Genomic DNA, 24,327 nt, shown 5'->3' with positions numbered 1-24,327 from the left:
GCCAGATGGCTACAAGTGGCGTATGGAAATCCACCTCCCAGACTGCTGGCTTGGACCATCCCAAAGGGAATTACTGCCCTTCTGCTCTGGAAACCTGTCCCATGGGAATGGAAAGAGGCTGATCTGCCCATTCGGAGCAGCATCTCCATGGGTTTGGGGGCTTGGGGGGCTCATCGTGCCCACGCAGAGGAGCATCTCCATAGCTTTGGGGTGCAGATTCTCCACTTGCACGTTACAGAGATGATTTGGGTTCCTCTTCGTGAAGAACATGGAAACCTCCCCTACAAGGGCATCACAGAAAGGTCTTTCTCAGGAGCTTCCTTTGAAGGAGGAAGGTTTGGGCAAGTTGTACCATGACGGGGAGGGAACCTGGCAGCGTGGCCAAGGGCTGGGCCCAGTCACACCGGCGTAAAACCGCAGGAGGGGGGAGGGCTGGAGGGAAGGAACTGGTTTTGTCTCCATCCGAGCTGAGAACGTGTCCTCCGAGGCTGAGGAGCCTGAACAATTAGAAGTGATGAAGATCCTCTAAAAATAGGTATTTGTAAATGTCAGGCTGGCGAGTGCTTGGGGAAATGTGCTGGGAGGATGGAGCGGCTCTGCGGGCTTGGCCGGTGCGTCCTTATGCAGGGCGAGGGACCCATCCTGATCTGCCCTGGGTTGATCCTGCTCACCCTGGCTCTCCGAGATACCCCTGACTCCCCAGAAACTGGCTGTTGTGGACCACACCAGACCTCCATGGCCAGAGACAGTTTCTGTGTTGTGTTATCACGATGGGAGCTGCAGAAGATCCCAGCTCTGCTTTGGATGGGAGATAGGAAGGGGAGAGATGGGCTTCAGGGCTGACACCAGTCCCTCAAGGTAAATTCTTTCTCGATGGCTTTTGATAGTGGAAAACTTCAGCAAGGACCTCCCCTATCTGCAGGAAGCACCTTGGGATGATCCCAGCCCCACGAGCTGGGTGATGCGCTGCCAAAACCACCTCAGAGATGCTCTGGTCCCTGCTCTGAGCAAAGGCTGAGAGCCTGGTGGCACCGGGACATGTCTGCTCATGTCATCACCTCCACCCCTGCCAGCTTGTCTCCCATCCCCAGAATCCCACCTGTCCTCAATGTGCCAAAAACATGCTTAAACCAGCTGGGAAAGTAGGTTTATCTTGGAAAATAATAATCCCGATCGGGGCAGATTAGTGGAAACGCGTCCTCCCCCATCTGCCCGGGCTGCACGGTGCCAGCTCGCAGTGGGGCTGCCTGGAGCCAGGCTTGGGTGAAGACACAGAATCACAGAATAGTCGGGGTTGGAAGGGACCTCTGTGGGTCATCTAGTCCAACCCCCTGCCGAAGCAGGGTCACCTACAGCGGGCTCTAGAGGACCTTGTCCAGGCGGGTCTTGAATATCTCCAGAGAAGGAGACTCCACAACCTCCCTGGGCAGCCTGGGCCAGGGCTCCGTCACCCTCAGAGGGAAGAAGTTCTTCCTCATGTTCAGCTGGAACTTCCTCTGCTTCAGTTTGTGCCTGTTGCCCCTTGTCCTGTCGCTGGACACCACTGGAAAGAGTCTGGCCCCGTCCTCCTGACACCCACCCTGAAGAGATTTAGAGGCATTTCAAAGGTCCCCTTTCAGCCTTCTCTTCTCCAGGCTGAACAAGCCCAGCTCCCTCAGCCTCTCCTCGTAGGAGAGATGCTCCAGTCCCCTCCTCATCCTCGTAGCCCTCCGCTGGACTCTCTCCAGTAGCTCCTCATCTCTCTTGAACTGGGGAGCCCAGCACTGGACACAGCACTGCAGATGGGGCCTCACCAGGGCAGAGCAGAGGGGAAGGAGAACCTCCCTCGACCTGCTGGCCCCACTCCTCTTGATGTACCCCAGGGTCCCACTGGCCTTCTTGGCACCCAGGGCACGCTGCTGGCTCATGAAGACACGCCGGGGTGAAAAACCACCCCAACGAGGACGAGGTGGCCCCACGCTGGGGTCCTGTGTGGCAGGGAGGGCACGAGGCTGTGGGGCTGCAGACTTTTGGGGGTGATCTTGGGGAATAGGAGGAGCTGCTGGGGTTCGGACCCGCTTTGGGGGTGTGGGGAGCTACGTCCCCTCCCAGCCCAGCACCCACCAGTCCTAGGTGCCCTGCCTGGGTGTCCCTGCCTGTCCCTGCCACCCCAGGGCAGGCTGTGGGCAGGAAGGGGGTCACAGTGCTGATCACGCCGGGGGATTTGACCCACCCTCTCATACCCTGGCTGCATCCCCCCAGGACGGGTCCTCGGCCCCGGCCCTGCTGCCGGGGGCTCATCGCTGCGCTGAGCGGCTCAGTGCTCAGCCGCACCAGGAGCCCCCCGTCCCCCAGCGTTATCCCAACCCGGCTGATGAGAAGCACTCGCATAGGTGGGATCTTCTTTAACCCCCATTTCCTTGGCAGGGCTCAGGGGCCACCTCTGAGGTGGAGGGAGGACAGAGCGGGGACTGTCCCAGGCTTGGAGGCCCCAAGGCTGCCCAGAACTTTAAGTGAAGCCTGCTGAGGTTTGAAATCCATTCCTGTGGGGCTTTTTTTCTGCCCAAACCCTTCCCTGCCATCAAGAACTTGGCCCTGCTTTCTTTGTGCCTCAGTTTCCCCAGTGCATGAAGAGAACAGCTCCCACTTGCTCTTCCTAATGGAATAAAGGAAAAGCAGGTTGGTTGTCGTTGCTTTGTTGCTGTTTTTTTTCCTCCCTCCGCAGGTTTTTCTTAATCCCTGCTAATGGAGGAGGAAGATGAAGGAGCCTGGTGTGAAGCTTTTCAGGGGTGAAGCTGCTTGGGGAGAATTAATTGTTATTGAAGTGTAAAATGAAACCCACACTGAAGTGACAGCAGCTGCAGAGCAGATCTGTCGAGCTCCAATACACTGAGAAAAGGAATAGGAAAAAAGGTGGAGGCCTTGTTATTAATTGTTATTAATTCTGTGTATTTTTTCGAAGGGGGAGGCCGGCAGTGGCTGATTTTTCTGCCCTGCCCGAGCTCCGTGGTGTTGCAGCCCCACACACAGCAGAGACAAGGACGCTGCTCCGTTTATTTCCACTATTTTTGTTTTCTTCTGCACTAAATGAGACCACACTCGGCATCTCCTCTGCAGCTTCGGCTGCCACAGAGCAGCTTCCACCAAACTTCAGCAACGATGCTGCTTGAAACACCCCCGGGATGCCTTGGTCCAGCACCACGAGCACCTAAAACCCCCGAGGAGAGGTGCAGGGGGAGGATGGATGCAGGCAGGGGTGCTCCGGCTGCACCCACACCCCCCTCCTCAGCTTGCCTCTTGGCCGGATCGGCCCAAGAAACAGCTGAGCCCTTTGGAAAACAAGGAGGAAAAGTGGAGCTGAAAGACGGTGCTGAGCTGCAAAGCACCAACAGCTCCTAAGCATTTCATACACAGGGTGTATAAATACAGATTTTTTCATTTTTTTTTCCTGTTTTTATGGTGATGAGCCGCTGCAGAGGGCTCTGAGCATCCTTTGCTTGATTCGTATCGCAGATGCTGTTTATATCCCGCGTTCCACTTGGCTCAAGGAGCCGTCGGGGTAACTTTCCGCTCGGGCAGCAGCTGCCGGAGGCTGAGGGACGTTCACATCCGAGCCCTTCATGGAGAGGGACCACACGGGTTTCTCCAAACACGCGGCCCTCTGAGAACCCAAAAAGCGCATTTTGAGCCTCGGCCCAGCGCCAAGTCTTGGTTTCACTGACCCAAAGGCTCCCTGATCCTGCTGATGCGTCATGCGTGGGGTATGTGCTGTACAGAATAATATTAACGTTACGATCCCGCAAGAATTATGCTCCTGCAGCTGGTTGTCCACCCAACCACCCACATCCAACCGCTCGCCGGGCTTTACCTCCCTGGAGCGGCTCGGTGCGAGGATGGATACACCCAGCGAGGATGGGGACCACGATGCTCCCAACCTCCGTGCTGCAAGGAGGGGTGTCCTCATCCCCAGGGACCAAAAGCCACCGCATCCCTCCCTTTGGCCATGGGGAAAGCTGGACCAACCAGCTGCCCACGCCGGCCACCTCCTTTGCCAAAGGGCTTCGGGGCCGGGATGCGTTTGGCCGCTTTTCCGTTTGCCTGGAGGCGATTTCCTTCCCGTTATCGGTCACCAGGCGCCGTGGCCAGGTGGATGCTGTTCTCCCTGCTCCGATAACCACCGAGATGCCCTCAAAGCCCTCCAGGCACTTCTCCTCGCTGCAAGATATTCAAACTCTCCAGGGCTTCCCATCGCCGTCCCCACGAATTGATGCTTCTCTAGTGGAATCGCAGCCCGGGACGACCCGCGATGCTCAGCAGCCTTTGCTCCCGGCGCGGCGTGCAAACTGGGGGGCTTTGCTGCTGGCCAAGCAGCACCAGGCAGCATTGCTCTGCCAGATGTGGCTGCCAGATGTGCGAATCCACCCCGTCGCCCTTTCTCTTGCTCGGGGGCTGGGTTTTGGCTGCACGGGGATGGGAAACTGAGGGAGGAGGTGGGAAAGCCGACGGGGGTGAGGGGCAGGCTGAGATTTCTCCCCCGTAAACCTGCCCGGTAACTCATTGCGTGGGGTGGTGAGGTGGGGCCGGAGCCCACAAGTTCCTAGGATGGGGAGAAAAACTCAGGAAAAGGTCCCCAAAATGCAACAAGTTTCTGCTGGAGCAATTAATCTCTGATGAACTGAGCCGTGGGGGTCTCTGGGGCTCCTCTGGGAACTGGGACAGAGCCAGGACCCAGCTCCGGTGGGGAACCCGCTCTCTGCTCAGCAGGACCAGCCTGGAGCACCCAGAAAACTCATTTTGACTCCCCGTGCCATATTCCTACCTGAATACAGCCCAGAGGCACAGCTCTGCGCATATCCCAGCCCCCTTTCCCTACTGGCTTGCCCACCTCGACCCTGGGCTTGGACGGGGAGGAAATGTGAAGGGGTAAAATGCGATGGGGGGAAAAAACAGAGGGGTGAAATGCAAAGGACCCTGCACCAGGTCGCATCCTTCCCGAGGCCTCCGGGCACGCCTGGGATGGAAATAATTCTGCTTTCCCCCAGCAGAGCTTTCCACCCGGCAGCTGTGTACGCACACACACAGTCTCAGAGACCATAAATGCCCCAAAACTCTCATTTCTTAACCCAATACACCGGGTATGTGCTGCTCCCTGTGTCACGGATCCCGAAGCACCCGTCGAACACCGGTGCTGGTCCCAGTACGGCAGCGGGGATGCAGTCCCCGTCCTCAGCCCTGCATCAGCCTCCCGGGACGGAGTAAGGCAGACACAGCTGTGTCAAAATCCAACGCTTAAATTTTCAGCCCGGTGCTGAAATTCAGCGTTTTCAGACCGCAAAAGCTACGGCTTCGTTTCAGGAAATGCTGCGAGTCGCAGCCCCGTGCCGCCTCTCCTCACATCTGCAGATGCTCAGCGCTCCGGTGTCTCATAAATCAGGTCCCAAAACACCCAGGAGATAAAAACCCCTTTAGAACAACCTATTACCTGCATCATTTTCCCGAGCCCCAGCCCCACTGCCAGGGAAGGATCAGCACCAGCAGAGCCTGAGCTCTGTGCCGAAGCTGTGCGAAACCTCTCCGCGTCCCTGGCCCCGGGAAAGAAGTTTTGAAGCACCCAGCAAAGCTACCGAGGAGCCCGCAGCTGCCTTCCTCCGGCAAACCGCCCGCAACAGCATCGCCTCAGCCAAGGGGATATTCGGAAATCACTGCGAGAAGCTTTATAGAAAATAGACGATGGAGTGGATGCAGCTTTCGATATATTTGCTCTAGGATATAGTAACAGGCACGGGTCTAAAGCAAACACGGGCGGGCGAACTAGGTCGGGAGCTTTTGCTTCGCTCGTTTTCGATCGCGAAGCGCCGAGACAGCCTAGTCTGGGGCGTATTTTTTCGAGTCGGGAAAGGGCTGCCCCCGCGTGCCCTGGGGAACATGCACGCAGCCGGCGGAGGCGTTTCCTACGCAGCTGCATCGTTTTGTGCCTGGAAATGCCGTCGAACGAAACCAAAGGGATAAACGGGCTCGGAAAAGCACGTCGCTTCGCGGCGGGGGAGCGGCTGGACGGTGATGTTTTCCTCCGTGCTTGGAGCAAAAGAAACACGGGGGGGGGGAAAAAAAAAACAAAAAGGAAAAAAATCAAGCGAAGTTTTGCATCTGTCAAATAGAAATCTAATAGGAAAGAGAGCTGTACATGGTCAAAGTCAAGTCCGGGCTCCAGGAACATCCAGGAGGACAGTTTCAGGTATTGCCCGCTGCCTCCCGGGACGCGCCAAGCCAACACTCGGTGCCGAGCCCCGCCGGCGGCGTGGCATCCCGCAGTCCACCGAAGAAACCCGCCGCGGGAGAGGAGGTGAGGAGGCAGCTCGTAACCCTCCCGGGAGCACCGGGGGCCGGCGTCCCGCGGGGACGATCCGGACGCGCTTCCCCCCTGCCCGCGGCGCTGGGATGGGGGGGAACGGATCCAGCCTGGTCCCCTGTGGGAATTGAGTAGGGCAGGGAGAGCCGGTCCGGAGCCCTCCGGGGAGGGTGCACCCCACTCTGACGCACCCCAGCACCCATCCCCGAGGCCGGCTCGTCCTCAGAAACTGATTTTCGGTGGTGCCATGGCGAGGGGATGGAGATGGGACCGGGGCGAGGCGGATGCCGGGAGCGGAGGCGTCGAGGGGCGGCGCGGCAGGCGGACGCCGGCGGGGCGAGGGTTGGGACGCCGAGGGTGCCGTCAGAGGCCGGGGGTGCCGACGGTGCTGGTACGGCGCGGATCGGCGTCCTGCTCGTAGCGGTAGTGGTAGCCCTCCATCTGGTCACGGCAAGCCTCGCGCAGGTTGTGGAGCCAACGCTTGATGCCGCGGCGGTTCAGGTAGAGCACCATGAGGAAGACGATGCCGATGAGGGCCAACACGATGCCGAAGAAGACATAAGAGGCTGTCTCCAGCCGACCGGGCTCGCCACCCTCGGCGGAGCCGCACGCCAGCCCCTCGGGCCGCAGGCGCAGCAGGGCAGCCCCGCGGAGCGCCGGCGGTCCGGCGCAGCGCAGGCTGCGGGCGTCGGGCACGCGGGCTTCGGCGCGAAGCCACGCGAGGAACGGGCGCAGGGCGCAGTCGCAACTCAACGGGTTGGTCCCCAAGGTGACCCGCAGCCCCCGCAACCCCGGCGCTTCCAGGCTCCGCAGCTCGGCCGCCGTCAGCCGCTGCAGTGAGTTGTTGTGCAGGTCCAGCTCCTCCAAGCCGGCGGGCAGCAGGGCGGCCGGCAGCGCCCGCAACGCGTTGCCCGCCAGCTCCAGACGCCGCAGGCTGAGGTTGCGCAGGGCCAAGGCGAGTTGCTCTTCCAACGGGGCGGCCAGCAGCGCCTGGTTCAGCTGCAGCGTACGCAGCGCCGGCGCGCCGGCGAAAGCTCCGGCGGCCACCGAGACCAGTGGGTTGTGGCTCAGGTCGAGGGTCCTCAAGGCGGGCAAACCTTGCAGGGCCATGTCCTCGACGGTCTGGACGTTGTCGTGGCGCAAGCGGAGCAGGCGGAGGTCCGGCAGCGGGCGGGAGGCGAAGGCTGAGCGATGCAGCACGCTCAGGTTGCTGCCGGAGATGCTGAGGTTGTGGACGGCGAGCGGTAAATCCCTCGGTGGTTCTTCCAACCTCTCGTACCGGCACTGCACCAGCTCCGGGGTGGCAACGCAGTAACAGGCGGACGGGCAACCCCCGGGGGGGGCTGCGGTGGGGGGCACGGCCAGGGGCAGCAAGGCGAAGCCCAGCCAGGGCAGCCAGCGCCCACCGCCCGCTGCCCGCGCCTGCCTGCGGGCCATGCTCGCTGCCCGGGCATGCAGGGGTGCTGGGGGGGGGGGGGGTGTTGGGGGGGTGGGGGGTGATGGAGGGGTGAAGGGGGGGGACACACACACGGACCTGCCTCCGGCGCCCGCACCCGGCGGCTCTGCTGGGAGCTGCGGCCGCGCCGCTGCCCAAATCGGGATGGGGATGGGGGGGGGGGAGGGGGGAAAGGGGGAGGAGGAGGAGGAGGAGGGAGGAAGGAGGAGGAGGAGGGAGGGGGACGGGTTAGGGCTGCCTGGCGTTGCGGGATGGGCGGAGGAGCTCCGCGGGCAGCTGCCGTCGGGGGGGGTGGGGGGGGCCGCGAGCAGCTGCCGTCGGGGGGGGTGGGGGGGTGGGGGGGTTCGGCTCGGCTCTCAAGCGCCGGCCCCCACTGAGTCCCCGCCGCTGCTTGGGGATGGGGGGGGGGGGGGCTGGCGAGGTCCCCCTCCCACCCTGGGAGGGGACAGGGGATGTCCCGGTCCCCACCAAGCCCAGGGAGGATTTGAGGGGGTGTCCCAGTCCCCTTCCCACCCTGGGAGCCCAGGGAGGATTTGGGGGTCCCCTTCCAGCCCGGGGAGGGGTTGGGGACCGTTCCTGTCCCCACCAAGCCCAGGGAGGATTTGGGGGATGTCCCGGTCCCCTTCCCACTCGGGGAGGGAGGGAGTGGGGACTGTCCCGGTTCCCACCAAGCCCAGGGAAAATTTTGGGGATGTCCCGGTCCCCTTCCAGCCCGGGGAGAGGTTGGGGGCTGTCCCGGACCCTTTTCAGCGTAGGGAGGTTTTGGGGGGGATGTCCTGGTCCCCTTCCATCCCAGGGAGGGCTTGGGGACTGTCCCGGTCCCCACCAAGCCCAGGGAGGATTTGGGGGATGTCCTGGTCCTCTTCCATCCCGGGGAGGGGCTGGGTGATGTCGTGGTCCCCTTCAAGCCCGGGAGGGGTTGAGGGCTCCCCGAGGTCCCCCTCCAGCCCCGGGGAGGATCTGGGGGCTCTCCCGGTCCCCCTCCAACCCTAGAGAGGGTTCTGTGGCTGTCCCAGTCCCCTTCAAGCCCGGGAGGATTTGGAGGCTGTCCTGGTCCTTTCCCATCCCGGGAGGATTTGGGGGCTGCTACATCCCCCTCCCAACCCTGGGGAGGGATTGGGGACTGTCACGCTCCCTTTCCACCCCAGGGAGGATTTGGGGGTGTCTCAGCCCCCCTCCAGCCCGGGGATGATTTGGGGGGGTTCTCCCACTCCCCAGTCCCCAGCCTGCCCCACAAACCGGACACCCCGCAGCATCCCCGAGCGTCGCAGCCTGGAGAGAGGTGCAGGCAGGGTTCTGCCCTCCGAGTTATCGCTGCTTTTGCTTTTTGGGACTCGGTCCCATCGTCCCTTCCCTATCCCCTCCCCAGATTTTGCGGGGGGTCCAGCTGCCGTGAGGGCCTGCGCTCCCGGGAGAGGCGATGCTGAGGGACGGAGAGAGGTCATCGCTTTTATTAGACCGGCTTGGAAAAATCCTGACCGGCGCTGGGCACGCAGCGCTGGCCCCTTGTGCGCTCCTGCCTTGATTTTCTCTTTATTTCACACTCCGGGCTAATAAAAGATATTACCTCTGTTGCCAAGGCTGCCCTGCTCTCGGCACCGTCCCGGGGGTCCCCAAGCGTTGGGGTGGGCTCGGGATTTTTGGAGCGATGCACAGCCAGGGGCTGGGTGCGCTGCGTTCGGAGCCAGGCGTGGTCGGCAGCAGGATTTGGGTGCCAGAACCCCTTCGGGTGCCCGAGCACCTCTGCCGACCTGAGCTGGGCGTCACATTAAATAAACTCCATCCTGGGTACATTTTCTCCTGGACCTTGATTTTTTTCTCCTCTTCCTCGCCCTCATCTCTCATCCTGACCTTTTTCCCAAAGGATTTTTTTTTCCCACTTTGTGAATTCTCCCTCCCTGAATATTGCAGGGACGAGGTAAATTTTGGATGCTGGCGTGTCTGGGTGTCTTGAGCCATTCCTGTGCTCCCAGAAACCGAGCAAACTCCGTGTTTAAAGTGACAGCGTCTAACAGCAGCCAGAGAAATGGAGGGAGCTTGCGGGAGGGGCAGGGGGAGAAGAACGGACGTGGGAATACGTCAGATTATGGTGTGCCATCAAATATTTCAGCGTGGGGCAGCACCCACTCTCGCACCCAAGGAGAGGGAGTGGGGAGAGCCAGATGCGCACGGTGGGTCGTGCCGAGCCAGCGCTGCAGCGTTCATGGACGGAGCCTCCTCTCCCCCGAAAACAGCACTTTGGGGCTCATTTATCCATTTAACGGCTATATTTAACGAATCAATAGCGCTTCGGAAAGCAAGGCAGCTGGTGGGCCAGGTCCACCCCTTTGCGTGGAGGTCCTGGCAAGATCTCATCTACCAGGCTGCAAAAATCCGGACACCTTTTCCATCCTTCTCCGTGGCTCCTCGGAGGAGGAGCATCTGCCGTGAAAAACACGGCTGAGGCAGGGTGCCCTCTCCAAAAGCCATAAAACACGGTCGGTGAAGTGACGTTAGAGGTGATGGGAGAGCACAAGCCTGGCTGGAGCTGAAAGGGAGCTGAAACTTTTGACTTTGAGGGGTGGAGATGCTCCAGGGTTTGGAGGGGGGACGTGTGCTCTGGTGCCGTACTGCGGCAGGGTGGCTTTGGGGACGTGGGGGCTCTTGGCTGGTGGGAGCATGGTGCCATCATTGCCTGAAGCAAACATAGAATCACAGAATCACAGAACGTTAGGGGTTGGCAGGGACCTCTGTGGGTCACCCTGTCCAACCCCCTGCCCAAGCAGGGTCACCCAGAGCAGGCTGCACAGCACCGCAGCCAGGCGGGTCTTGAATACCTCCAGAGAAGGAGACTCCACAGCCTCCCTGGGCAGCCTGTTCCAGTGCTCTTTGCATCCTGGACTTCTCCACGGACGGTTGGTGTGGGGCCTGAGGGGGTGATGAAGTCCCAGCATGGGAGCTGGATGCTGTCGTCGTTATCTCACCAAAGCTGGGAACCATCAGGGAGCTGACGTTGGGGCTGTGCTGGCGGCTGCGACTGCTCCTCCCCTGCACCCTGCTGTCCTTCTGCTCTTCTTTTTCACCTTGTAGCATCTCTGCTCCTCGTTTCAGCCTGATCCAGCCCCAGACTGGCTCGGGAGCAGTGATGGAGCCCTGGAACAGGCTGCCCAGGGAGGCTGTGGAGTCTCCTTCTCTGGAGATATTCAAGACCCGCCTGGACAAGGTCCTATGCAGCCTGCTGTAGGTGACCCTGCTTCGGCAGGAGGGTTGGACTAGATGACCCACAGAAGTTCCTTCCAACCCTGACCATTCTGTGATTCTGTGGGTCCTCTGTCCTTTCAGATGCAGGTGTGAAGGACAATTTTTTCCCTCTTTCTCTTTGCAGCCACTGTTTCCTGGCCTCTCTTCAGTTGGGTTATCGCTTTCCTGAATGGTGCAGAGCCCAAAACGGAGGCTCCAGGCACCCTGTGGAGCAGAATGACACCATCATCCTCCTCCATCCCCAGAAGGATGGGTCATTTCTGGATTTACAATCTCCTCTTGCCACCCATCCTGTTTGTCCCGCGTGTTCGTCTCCTCTCTACAACATCCCCATGTCCTCACTGGATGACCCCAAATCAATTTTCCACAGCTTATACCAGTCTGCAGTCTCAGACACGACATCTCGGCGCTGGTCACCAGGTTGATGCTCTTCATTTCCATTTGTTAATGGTCAGGCTGGATCCTGGAGCCCCTCAAACATGTGATCCTCTTTGAGCCCCTGTCAGACTGGGATTGGTTTTGGGTCCTTCTACACCGTCTCCCCCGGACCATAATTCTGCATTTGAAGCAGCGTCGAAGACTTCTTGCCATTAAAGGCAAGGAGATCTGCATCGCCGTGATGCCAGGAGTCCATCACCAAGTCGCAGGACGAGATTAGGTTGCGCTGAGGCAATTTGTTCCTACAAATCAATACAGACCGTTACTCATCACCTTGTTATCTTCTGGAGGCTTCCAAAGTGAATTGATTACCTGCACCGCGTCCTCAGTAACCGGTGTAAAGCCACCTGCTCTGCGATATCGCTTCTCCTTCCCCCCACAATGGTGATGGCCCGTGTTATTTTTGGTTCTGCAGCCTGGGAATGTGCAAGCATGGCTCGGGTTCAGAGATGAAGCTCCTTGGGCTTCCCAGCTCCTCTCTCACTGCGTCCAAGCCTGGTTTAGCCTGAAGGGCTGAGAGGGGACCTTAGAAATGCCTCTAAATATCTGCAGGGTGGGTGTCAGGAGGACAGGGCCAGACTCTTTCCAGTGGTGCCCAGCGACAGGACAAGGGGCAACGGGCACAAACTGAAGCCGAGGAAGCTCCAGCTGAAGACGAGGAAGAACTTCTTCCCTCTGAGGGTGACGGAGCCCTGGCCCAGGCTGCCCAGGGAGGTTGTGGAGTCTCCTTCTCTGGAGGTATTCAAGACCCACCTGGACACGGTGCTGTGCAGCCTGCTCTGGGTGACCCTGCTTCGGCAGGGGTTGGACTAGATGACCCACAGAGGTCCCTTCCAACCCTGACCATTCTGTGATTCTGTGATTTCTTTGCCACAGGTGCTGCTGTTGTTGGCTGATTGCAGATGGCTTTTCAGCAAAGGCTGGAAGAAAAAGGCATGAAGTGCTATGGCTGGCTCCTTCTTGTGATAAGGGCATCGTTCCTTCCCCTTCCATCCCTCCTCATTTCCCGCTGCTGTGAAATGAGGCTGAAGTCTTTGTTCTCTTCCTCACCATAGTGCCCTGGGGTCTTGGGCTCTGTAATCATCCACGTGATTTTGCTTGTGTTTTCCATGCGGTCTGCAGGCAGCGTGAAAGCCGCAGCTTTGGGTGTAAGACAACCCACGGTCTCATGGTTTCCATGCTGAGAAAGTGCTGGGGGCAGCGGAGCAGGAGAATGCGGATGACACAGAAACACTTTTGGTGCTCGCCAGCGTTAAACCGGCGATTAGCAGCACTAAAACCTCGACCCTTGGTCTCCCCCATCTCACAGACATGGTTAGGAGGGAAGATCTGCAGATAAAATAGATGATTTTAAAAGAATTTCATCTTCTGGCCTCTGTGTCTGTTCCGGTCACGTTTTCCAGTCTTGAGTCATAGAATCACAGAATTGCTAAGGTTGGAGAAGACCTCTAAGGTCATCAAGTCCAACCGCCAACCCAACCCCACCATGCCTGCTCAACCATGTCCCCAAGGGCCACATCCACACGGTTTTTGAACCCCTCCAGGGATGGGGACTCCCCCACTGCCCTGGAGAGCCTGGGCCAAGGCCTGACCACTCTTGCAGGAAAGAAATTTTTCCCAATATCCAATCTAAACCTCCCCTGACGCAACTTGAGGCCATTGCTTCTCGTCCTATCGCTGGTTCCTTGGGAGAAGAGACCAAACCCCCCTCACTCCCCCCTCCTGTCAGGGAGCTGTAGAGAGCGAGAAGGTCTCCCCTCAGCCTCCTCTTCTCCAGACTGAGCAGCCCCAGCTCCCTCAGCCGCTCCCCATCAGACTTGTTCTCCAGACCCCTCCCCAGCCTCGCTGCTCTTCTTTTTGCATTTTTGCAAGTGCCAAGGCTGAATTGCTTTCGCAGGGGGATGCTCTTGCACAGCCTTGTGCTGCCCGAGCTTCGGCGGTGGGGAAGATCTGGTGTGCTGGTTGCCATATCACCGTGAGGTGTGTCGGGACGGAGGGGGAAGGAGAGGAGCAGAGCTCGCCTTGTGCGGCAGCTCCCTGCCCCCTCTGCCCTCTTGGATGGGGCATTTCCACTCCTCCTTCTGGCCCCCTTTTGTTTTCTTTTTTTGTTTTTTTTTTAATCTGTTCCTGGTGGTCCCTTTCAACTGGTGGTTTTCTGCCCTGGCTGTGTGTTTTGGGGCAGATTGATGCTCTCCAGCTGAGAAATCCTATAATCTGTAAATTGCAGTGTTTGAACCTGGCTATTAACCTTTGCTCAGCAAATGCCGGCAGCAGCCAAGCGCAGCATCCCTTTAAAATTCATGCCTGTGACACTGGAACTGCTCGTTTGTCTGTGAGGGGATCCTTGGAAAACTGCTGGAAGACGCGGAATATTTTCTTTTGACATTTTTGAAGTGAAGCCATTGGAGACAACACTTGGAACAGTCCTCCCACCTGTATTTGCAAGGGGTTTGGCACTGAAGTGAGAGGTCCTGTTTCAGGTTTTGCTTCATCCCAGGTGATTTCTCTCCCCCCATTGCTTGCACCCCCTTGGGATTGCAAAAAGATTTAGTAAAAATCTGGTTTTAGCCCAGTGTGGGACAGTCCCTAGGATGCAGGAGAATGAAAGAAGAAGTCCTGGATTTTGTGTCTTGCTCCAGGGACAGCGCAAAGATGTGATGGGCGCTGGGGCTGGAGGTCAGGCTGGGACTCCCCGGTCCCATGGCCAAGCTGTTTCCCCATGACCTGGCAGCAACCACCTTCCCCCATCCCATTATCAGCAGGACCAGATAAGAAGAGGGGAAAAAAAGAGCAGGCTGGGATGGGCAGACAAAACAAATGGGGAATGGCACGTCCCTGTGGCCACAAGCTCATCCCCGGGATGAGTGGTCACCGGCAGAGACCCACCGCCGGCCGGGTGCTTCGCTCCACCTCCTTTTCTTGCTCCATAGCTCTGGTGTCCGTACATCCCACCCAGATCCCATGTGCCACTTACTTAGCAGATGGTGAGGGTCGTTTTGGTAGCACAGCCACCATCCATCCCGCAGGGTCCCAGGCTGCCACGCTTCTGCTAGTGGTCCTGTGCAGCCTGCTGTAGGTGACCCTGCTTCGGCAGGAGGGTTGGACCAGATGACCCACAGAGGTCCCTGCCAACCCCTACTATTCTGTGATTCTGTGATTCTGTGATTCGTCGGCATCCAGAGCGCCGGGTGGAATCGGACCCCCTGGGCTAATTGGTGCATATTTTAAGATGGCATCAAAGATTTTGCATTTAAACATTATGGACTTGCAAATGCAGCCGCGGGTGGGCAGATCTGCTGGGGCTGGTCGTGGTCATGGTGGTACGAGTTGGGTTGTGGAGCTCGTTCCTGATGAGCTGTGGAGGGAGAGGCAGGGGGGGAGTGAAGGCGGTGAATCGGGACCCCCTGGGCACGGGACCTGGAGTCATCAGGGTGGGTTTTCACCCCAAATAAACAAAACCCTGCAGCGCTGGATTGTGATGGCCGTCTCGTTCCGCTGTGTTGCAGCCCCCTGGGTTGAGAACCAGGGTGCGGATTAGTGGGCATCAGGGAGTGGGTGCTTAGGGTGCCCACAGCCTTTTCTCTGTATCCAGTACCCAACAGACGCACCAGCCCAGCAGGAAAAAGGCACCCACGGAGAAGCCACCAGACCCAGGAGGGGAGCGATGGCCCCTCTGGCTCATCAGGGCTCGGGTACAAAGGCAAAGCGTCAGCGGAGCCCGCGTTGTGTTTAACTGCTCTACATCACGATGTCCAAAGGAGAGAGGACCTTTTCCCCAAATGCCTGCAAAGCACCGTGCACGCTAGTAATGCTCTATAAATACCTTAGTAATAAATAATGAATAACCTGGATGGGCATTAAAGTGTAAACAGGAGGTGAAGGGCTCTCTCCCATTAGCGGTCCCCCGAGACCCGCACACAACCCTCTTTCCAACTCTGGCTTGATGCAATTCCAACTGCAGAGTGGCAGCAGCGACAATATCATAGATCAGTGCCTCCATAGTTAAGAAAAACAAGCCAAAAATAGTCCGGAGGGCACAGCCTTCCTCCCGATGGCGTGCTGGATTTGCTTGCATCAGCATTTTTGCCTGCAGTGCTCCTCTGCCTGCACGGGCTGAGCCTCCCAAGGAGTCGGAGTCCTCCCCGTGGCACTCTCCATTCCCGGAAAGCTTGGGAGCTCCATGATTTGGGAGGTTTTATCCCCCTCAGATGTAGGAGAAGCAGCGAGCTGTGCCAGTTGGATGTGGTCTCGTAAAGTCACTGCGCTGTGACTCAGGGTGGTCCCATCCCCAGCACTGGGGGGGGTCTGGTCCCCATAGTGATGGGGTCGAGCGGGATCATTCCCACAGATGGTCCCAAGAGGAGGCAGGGACACCCACCCGAGGTGCAGAGAGAAAAGGAGATTAAATGGATTTATGGATGTGACATGGGATCACTCGAGGAGGGGATTCTCGTGCTACAGATCTCGTGCTTGGGCGGATCAGAGGCATTCGGTCTGCGTTTGTGCATCAGGGGGGTCCCGTGCCGCTTCAGCAGGGTCCTCAAAACCCCACGTAAAAGCGAACCCTCTTGCTACCAGCTGTAAATGATTCATCCCAGGGTCCACCGTCCTCCTGGTGAGGACACACCTTGGTTGGGGCTTGGAAAATGGGGCTGCTGGCTCCGAGCCCTGCTCCTCCCGCAGCCTTGCTCTGCCGAAGCTGGGCACGAACACATCAGTCGGCTGCAAACAGCTCAGAAGTGGCTCTGCCTCCGGAGAGAGGAAAGGGATGAGCTCTTCATCTGCACGGCTTTCACAGGAGCCTCGTGCCGAGCCACAGAGATGTGACGTGGGAGCTGTGCCAGCCCAGCTCCAGGCTTGCAGGGTCGGGTACCAGCAAACCCAGTGTGTCATGGTCCATCTGGGCTCTTTCCTCTGGTTTTGCTCTTGTCCGTGGCTCTGGCAGCGAGCAGGGTGGTCCCGGGGTCCCACGGCAGCCCTGCAGCAAGGCTGGGCTTGGGAAGTCATTCGTGGGTTGGCACGGCATCATCGTCTGGGAATGGGGCAACCACAAGGTTTTGTCCCTTGCAAAGGGGTGATGCTCGAGGTCTGGCCACTGCTGGGTGCGCTCCTGACCTGGACATGTGGGTGTGATACACCTCAATGACTTTGTAAATCCTTCACCTGTCAAAAAGAGCTGTTTGAGGACCAAGGAGCTACATGTTCTGGAGTAAACAGGCTGGAAGAGTTGGGTGCAAAGGAACCTGATGAAGTTCAACAAGGGCAAGTGCAGGGTCCTGTGCCTGGGGAGGAACAACCCCAGGCACCAGTACAGGCTGGGGCGGACCTGCTGGAGAGCAGCTCTGCGGAGAGGGACTGGGAGTGCTGGGGGACGACAGGGTGACCATGAGCCAGCAGCGTGCCCTGGGTGCCAAGAAGGCCAATGGGATCCTGGGGTACATCAAGAGGAGTGTGGGAAGCAGATTGAGGGGTGTTCTCCTCCCCCTCTGCTCTGCCCTGGTGAGGCCCCATCTGCAGTGCTGTGTCCAGTGCTGGGCTCCCCAGTTCAAGAAAGATGAGGAGCTACTGGAGAGAGTCCAGTGGAGGGCTGCGAGGATGAGGAGGGGACTGGAGCATCTCTCCTATGAGGAGAGGCTGAGGGAGCTGGGCTTGTTCAGCCTGAAGAAGAGAAGGCTGTGAGGGGATCTTAGAAATGCTGATAAATCTCTTCAGGGTGGGTGTCAGGAGGATGGGGCCAGACTCTTTCCAGTGGTGCCCAGCGACAGGACAAGGGGCAACGGGCACAAACTGAAGCCGAGGAAGCTCCAGCTGAAGACGAGGAAGAACTTCTTCCCTCTGAGGGTGATGGAGCCCTGGCCCAGGCTGCCCAGGGAGGCTGTGGAGTCTCCTTCTCTGGAGATATTCAAGACCCACCTGGACAAGGTGCTGTGCAGCCTGCTCTGGGTGACCCTGCTTCAGCAGGGGGTTGGGCTGGGGGATCCCCAGAGGTTCCTTCCAAGCCCTAACATTCTGTGATTCTGTGAAACTGCTTTGCTGTCACTGCTGCCCCGTGTTTGGGCCAGGCTTTACATCTCCCTGTGCTGCGCAGCCGTGCTGGAGATGGAAACACCAAGGTGGGACCTTGGCTGGAGGATCGGGCTGCCAATCTCCACCCACCCCTCGTGAGATGAATCTGTAGCAGGACCTGGACACAGGTAAGGAAGGCTCCATCTGGGATGCTGCGTGCAGGCCCGGAGGGGAGCAGGAGCGGAGGGGAAGGCTGTTGGAGGTGTGGTCAGGGTCCAGTTAGTCTTAACCCACCTCTGCGCTAGGAAGGATTTCCTAATCCTGAAAAATGGACCCCATTTGTGTCCATCTCTAATTCCCCCTCTCCTGGTGCAGCTAAGCTGGACGATAGCAGCGATGCTGTTTAATTATCCGCCCGACACTTTCTGGCTGCTGCAGGATGGGTAATTAGGCAAAGGACTCCAAAGTGCTCACCGGTTGTATTGTCTCTCTCCTTGCAGAAACACCCCCCAGAGCCCTTCAGGCCTGTCTATCTTTCTGCATTTTTTTCGGAGAACTATTATTTCATGCTTTTCAGGGTGTCAAATCCATTTCCAGAATTTAACGAGTGGGTTGGAAACCACGTTAACGACGCGGTCTGCTGGAGAGGGCGAGCAGGACGGCGGCGGAGCTCACGGGGGGAGCCGACCTCCCGCCACCCCACGCCGCTGCGGGCTGAGCTTTATACCCAGGCGATGGCTGACGTGAAGCTGCTTGTAGCATCCCAAATTACCAAGCCGAGTGGGAGCCGAGGGAGCGATGCAATTAGAGAGCAAGCAGCTGACGGGCTGCCGTCGCTCCCTCCGCAGCTCCGGCATGCGCTTCCCTGGATATTTTTCATCGCCAGCCAGCTGAGCTCTCGCTACTACACCAAGCAAATAAAAAGCTATAAATTTTCCTGAGCTTGGGACCGGGGGAGGGGGCGGGCACGATTACTCATATCAGAGCTGACAATTAATAATGGAGACATGACAAATTACACACTCACCTGCGATAGCGCACGGCACCTTGAGAATATTTAATTAAAGCTCGATGCTGCAGCTCCTGAGCACCCAGAGCATGGAGCTGTGAGGTCCTGGTTTCGATGTCTGATGGCAGAGCTGAACTCAAAGCCCCTCACGTGGGCATGGTGAGGGCAGGACGGAGGGATGTGAGTCCTTGGGGACAGGGTTGTCACCTGGGAACATTGCTATGGGGACACCAACTTGGAGCAATCTTCTCCTGGGGCCTTCCCTCTCCGTCCTTGCATGATGGGGGACGACGTGGAGAAGGCTGACCCGGGCCCCCACGGGGCTGTGGTGTTCATGGTGATGGTGATGGTGATGGTGGGGATGGACCTCCCCTCCTGGAGTCATGGAAATTCAAGCTTGGAGCTGTGAGCGTAGATGGGCTGGAGGCTGTTGTGAATCTTTTTCCTTCCTGCTATGGGAAATTAAAAAATAACCGTGGAGGATAAAATGTAAGGGGAGACATGGGAGGATCCTGCAGCTTCACCGTGTTCTGCATCTGCTGGGTCATGGGTGATGAAACACTGGAACAGGTTGCCCAGAGAGGTAGTGGAGGCCCCATCCCTGGAAACATTGGAGGCCAGGTTGGATGGGGCTCTGAGTAACCTGATCCAGTTGAAGATGTCCCTGCTCACTGCAGGGGGGTTGGGCTAGACAGCCTCTAAAGGTGTCTTCCAACCCAAAGCATTCTATGATTCTGTGATTTAATGGGGAGGGGGTTTAGGATGAGCCGAGGATGAAGGTGTTGCATAGTCGCAGCTGGGCTTCCTTTGGAGTGCGTGGTGGTTGCCACCCAAATTTGCCATCTCTGGAGTGCTACAGACCTGCAAAAATGTTTCCCCATTGTCCCCATGCTGCATCCCATGGCATGGATACGGATGTCAGGCCCTGGCTGGATCTTCTCCGGGGCAGACCAGCTCCAGTGATGCTTAGGGGGTCCGTGGAGAATGCTCGAGGGGATCCTCCTGCCCAAAAAGCTGATGGCCAGTCCCAAACTGGGGTGCAATGAGCTGGGGAGGTCTCTGCACCCTGCCTCCTCGGGGTACTTCTACCTTCCAGCTGCTGAAACACGGTGGTAGGACCTGGTTTTGCATTATTCAGATGGCTTAAGTGGTCTCCTGAGTCTAAAGGGAAAAAAAAGGCAGCGTAAAATGTACTCAGCCATGCCGAGAGTTCCTCTTATGGAACATGACTGGAGGTGACCCTCACTGGTGACAGTCCTGCTCTGGCCAAACGTGGACTCCTCAGAGACAAGAAGAACCTAACGTAAAATTTCTGCAAATGAGTGCACAAGACCTAAGTGTCCCATAGCCCCCAGAGACCCTAAATGGTAAACTCAGACTTTATTACTCATCTCCTGTGGGCAACAGGATTTTCATGGTATTTGGGACTACCTTGGATATGAGAGGAACGATGAGTGTGTAGCACCCAGCAGCTCACCTGTGATGAACCTGGGCTCAGCAGACGAGGTTTTTGGTGAGTTCTTCCTAAGGGAGATTTGATGATGATTTCTGAGCGAGGAGTGACAACAGAGCTAATTGCAGTGTCTTCAAACTCCTGACTTCTGCCTGCAGAAGGGATGCTCGGAGGGAAAGCAGAGGCTGGCCATCAGCAGGATTATAAATAACTCGCCGTGGGGACCTTCCACCTTCCCTTCTGTGGCGTGGTCGTAAATAGTTTGCTTTGGGAAGCACCGGTGCATTAGTGAGAGCTTTAAAACATCAAGGGCTTTGGCTTGGTGCTGCTGACAGAAACCCCAGCAAGAACCCAGGGAGAAAAATGAATCCCATTTTCTTTTATGAACCGCAGTGATCTGCCAGCTTAAAATGCATTTTAGGAGACTCACAAACCAAAGCCCAGCAAGGACAGACCTGCCCCTGAGTTTCACCCAGGGGAAAAGTTGTTCAGATGAAGGTGATGCAAAACGTGTCACAGCAGAGCAGATCATGAAGCCACCCTAAGTGTTGTCCCACATTTGAAGGTGGCACAGGGAGGGACCTGCTGGTGATGCCATGGCCTTGGACACTCTGTCCTTGGCTGCACTGGGAGGAAGAGTTGGGTTCAGGGGGGCAACAGGGTGGTTTTGTGGATGCTATTGGGAAGCTGCTCCCCAAGGGGTAACTCAGGAGAAAGGTGCGATGTGCAAGTGCAAGGAGGAGGTGTTGGACTTGCATGGTTGTGGGCAGGAGTCAGCCCAGCAATGCCAGCTCCTTCAGGGGGATAAATGCTCTCCCAGAAGGGTGGCTGGGAGCCTGGGTTGGTCACCAGGTTCTTGCAGCACTGCTCTGGGTGGGTGTGGGATGGACAAGCTGCTCTGCCACCCCACTTGGGACAGTCTCGTGGAGTTGTGCTTGGAGCAGCCAGCACCAACCAGACGTGTGGTAAGGTTGGCCTTATTGCCATCGGTCTGCAAGATGTGAGTGGCAGGTCTGGGGCTGTGCACCATCCACACTTGGAGAATTTCCTGCCTCTCCCTATCCATGGTGATGTCTCCAAGCCTCCTCTAAGTCTTTCTGTGACCTTCCCCACTGTCCCTGGCCAACATCTTTGTCCTTCAGCCTAAATTGTACCAAGATCCATTTATGAGATCTTGAGGAAATCACGGTGGCAGCAAGCAGGCTGGAGAGCCCTGACTGGTCTCCTGAGCCCTTGATAGCTGTCACCTTTGTCCATGTATAGCAAAAACTGGTGGGTAGGAGATGTTGGACAGAGGGCTCCCAGCTGGGTGGGGAAGGTGCTTGCTGTTGAAAGCAGCGGTGTGACTCAGCAGAGCTGGCAACCTGATATTTGCTGCAGGAGCATCTCCAGCACCATGAATCAAAGTCATGAACAACCTGGTAGGCAACCGCCCTCCAAAGCTTCCTGAGCCTGGGTTGTGGCCGAGCCCTGGCTCTTCTCCCTCTGCTGCTCCTCATGCCTTGCACCCAAGCAGGGTGGGCTTTCCTCTGCCACTGCTGAGACCTGTGCCACCACGAGCAGGGCAGAAGAGGTGATACTTGAGCAAAATGCTGCAGCCAGAATGTTTTGCAGGATAAAATGCAGGTGAGGGAGGCGATAACATCTGGTAAATGATCATTCTGTTATTGCGGTTTTATTGTTGTTTAATGGTTGGCGTATAAAACCCCAAAAAGCTTCATCAAGGTTGCAAAGAAACCTTCTGAGAATCAAAGTAAGAGCTGCTCTAAAACTGCTGCATGTGAGGAGGAGCATGGACAGTGCCCAATTTTTGACTTCTTGAAGACATTTTCTGACTTACCTCCCTGGGGGACCTCGCTGCTGATGATGTGGGAGCTGAGGGAAATGTCACCTCCACAGGGTCCCTGCCCCAGGGAGGGAGATACCTCTCAGCAGCCCCCAAATAGCTTTTATGACTGGCTTAGAATAGAGGTTTTTAAAAAAAACCTGCTACTAGGAGCAGATTTTAGGAATGAGCAATCCTGGTGTGATCGCATCCAGAGTTATTATTAACTTCAGAGCTGCTAGAACTGCTCGACTCTGGTGATGAACCAAGGGCATGGGACCAGCTGGCCTGGAAGCAGAGCTAGCTACGGTTGCCGTTATCCATCCTCACCTGGACGTTGGTGCACAAGGAGGATGGGAGCAGGGAAGGCCACCTCCTGTGGTGGCCTTTGGGGAAACATGGCTGTCCCTGGTGTCTTGCTCTGGGCAAGGGGAATTATTCAGTCTTTGGCAGCCTTGCTCCTTTCCCAGCCATGATCACCTCTCCAGGCTGAAAGCTGTTCCTTGGCATCTTCTTGACGCAACTTGAGGCCATTGCCTCTCGTCCTATTGCCTAACGAGAGGCAATGGCCTCAAGTTGCATTGAAGGAGATTTAGATTAGATATTAGGAAAAATTTCTTTACTATAAGAGTGGTCAGATATTGGAACAGGCTACCCAGGGAGGTGGTTGAATCCCCATCCCTGGAGGTGTTTAAAAAGCGTGTAGATGTGGCACTTGGGGATATGGTTTAGTAGGCATGGTGTTGTTGGGCAGATGGTTGGACTCGATGATCTTAGAGGTCTTTTCCAACCTACGATTCTATGATTCTTCTTGGGCTGCTGTAAGGAGGGATGTGTGAAACAGCTATTTCTGCAAGAGGAATCTGTCCATCCCTCTTTGCCCGGGGTTGTCCCATCCATCTACCCTCTAAGGGTCTTTCTCCAGGTACCATCAGGGTGCTGCTCAAAGCAACCACCTCCATCATCTCTGTTGAGGAAGAATCTCCCTCCCCTCCAGCACCAACCCATGCCAGTCCTTGACCTCTATCCAGAGCAACTCACCCACACCTTGCCATGGTTGCCACTATCCCCAGGGCTGGAAGGAGCCATTCATCCCTGAAGACCCCAGCACATGGTCCCTGGATGCAGGCCCCCGTAGCAAGCCGGTGGATTTTTCGCAACCAGCAGAAGTCACGGTCCAGCAGTGGTGGTTCTTGTTTGCTGATCTGAAGCCTGCAAAAGATTAGGAGAAAACAGATGGCTCCTAATTGGCAGCACCAGCTGACTTCCCGCTCTCCAGATAAACCATTAAATTAGGGCTTAAATCAAACTTTGTACAAGTTAGGAAGCTGCTTGTAATTATTTTGAAATCTAGACAGACTTCAAAGCCTGGATTAAGGCTCCGTTTACTGTGAAGGATGAAAGATGCATGCTCTTTCCTGTAAGGCTGAGCAGCAAAGGGTTGATGTGCTGGAGACGGGACTAGCAAAATCCTCAGCCTCTGATGCCCAAGGATATGGGAGAAGAGCAAGAGGTCATGGACTCTGGCCAGGCTTTATGTGGTGGTAGACCTGTGGGGGTACCTGTGATTGGGCTACTGAGGACCATGCAGCTCGCTACGGGACATGCCAACGCAAGCAGGAGATTCTGGAGACGCATGGGGAGCAAGAGCTTGGAGGCAGCTGGGGAGTGGTTCAGGGTTGGACAGAGATATGGGATATTTTTAACTGGATCTGACTTCAATTATCCGCAGCCCAATTAAGAGAAACAAAAATAAATGAGCTAGCCATCAGCTGAAGCTGCTTAAAAGGGAGTGATGCCACTGGAGCAGCCGTGAGCATCCCCCGCCACAGCAGCACGTCTCTGCGGCTGGACCGAGCATGGACATGTGCAAAACCCCATGTTTTTGGGAAAGACCCATGTCACCCGTGTCACCTGTGTCCCCTTGCCAAGGCAGGAGCATTTCTACTGAGCCGTTTCCACATTTCCAGGGTGCGTGAAGAACCCTTCCTGGCAGGACTTCAGGCCCGTTTGCACTTCCGAAAACCCAGGGGATGTGAGCACGCACCTAAAGGATTTCCCCAGGCGCTGTGGGACTGCTTGAAACTTCAGACTTTGCTGGATCAGACCTTCAGTTCCTGACCTGTTTGCATTTGTAGATGCACACAGCTTTTGGAACTATTCGTTTATCAGTCAGGAGTGTGGCTCTTTTTTTTTTCTGCCAGGCAAAAAGTAGCAACACGTCACTGAAAAATAACAACTCCCCAAAAAAAGTTTCCAGGAGGTGAGATTTTTGTTGTTTGTCTGAGAAAAAGTACGCCTGCAGCTCTGACCAAGCGATGGCCAAAACTTCTCCCTTTCTCAGCCCATCCAAGCAGCAAAAATGCCCTCAATCCCACCCTAAAACCACAAAGGAGCTGCCATCTTTTCCTAAATTTTTTTCAGGGTGCCAACATTTAACTTCTGCAGGAAGTATTTGGGCTTGTTACCACTACGAGCAAACACAAACCTCCAGAAACCTGGAAAGAGGTGAAATGTCAGGAGAATGTTGAGACTCTTGAAGAAAAAGGACCCGTCCCGGAGGTACTATGGC

At 56.9% G+C, this 24,327-nt stretch overlaps 1 protein-coding gene across 1 annotated transcript; it reads right to left on the bottom strand.

The window, feature by feature from the left end:
- Nucleotides 1–5,722: 5,722 nt before the first annotated feature.
- Nucleotides 5,723–7,765, bottom strand: TPBGL (trophoblast glycoprotein like). The gene has a single exon (XM_075421305.1). The coding sequence runs from the start codon at nt 7,763–7,765 to the stop codon at nt 6,692–6,694; it is 1,074 nt and encodes a 357-aa protein (XP_075277420.1). The 3' UTR covers nt 5,723–6,691.
- Between the last annotated feature and the right edge of the window lie 16,562 nt (nt 7,766–24,327).

The sequence above is a fragment of the Opisthocomus hoazin genome, chromosome 1 (assembly GCF_030867145.1).
Source record: "Opisthocomus hoazin isolate bOpiHoa1 chromosome 1, bOpiHoa1.hap1, whole genome shotgun sequence".
Taxonomy (NCBI): Eukaryota; Metazoa; Chordata; class Aves; order Opisthocomiformes; family Opisthocomidae; genus Opisthocomus; species Opisthocomus hoazin.
The sequence above is the reverse complement of the archived record's forward strand: the minus strand, read 5'-3'. Positions and strand labels throughout refer to the sequence as shown.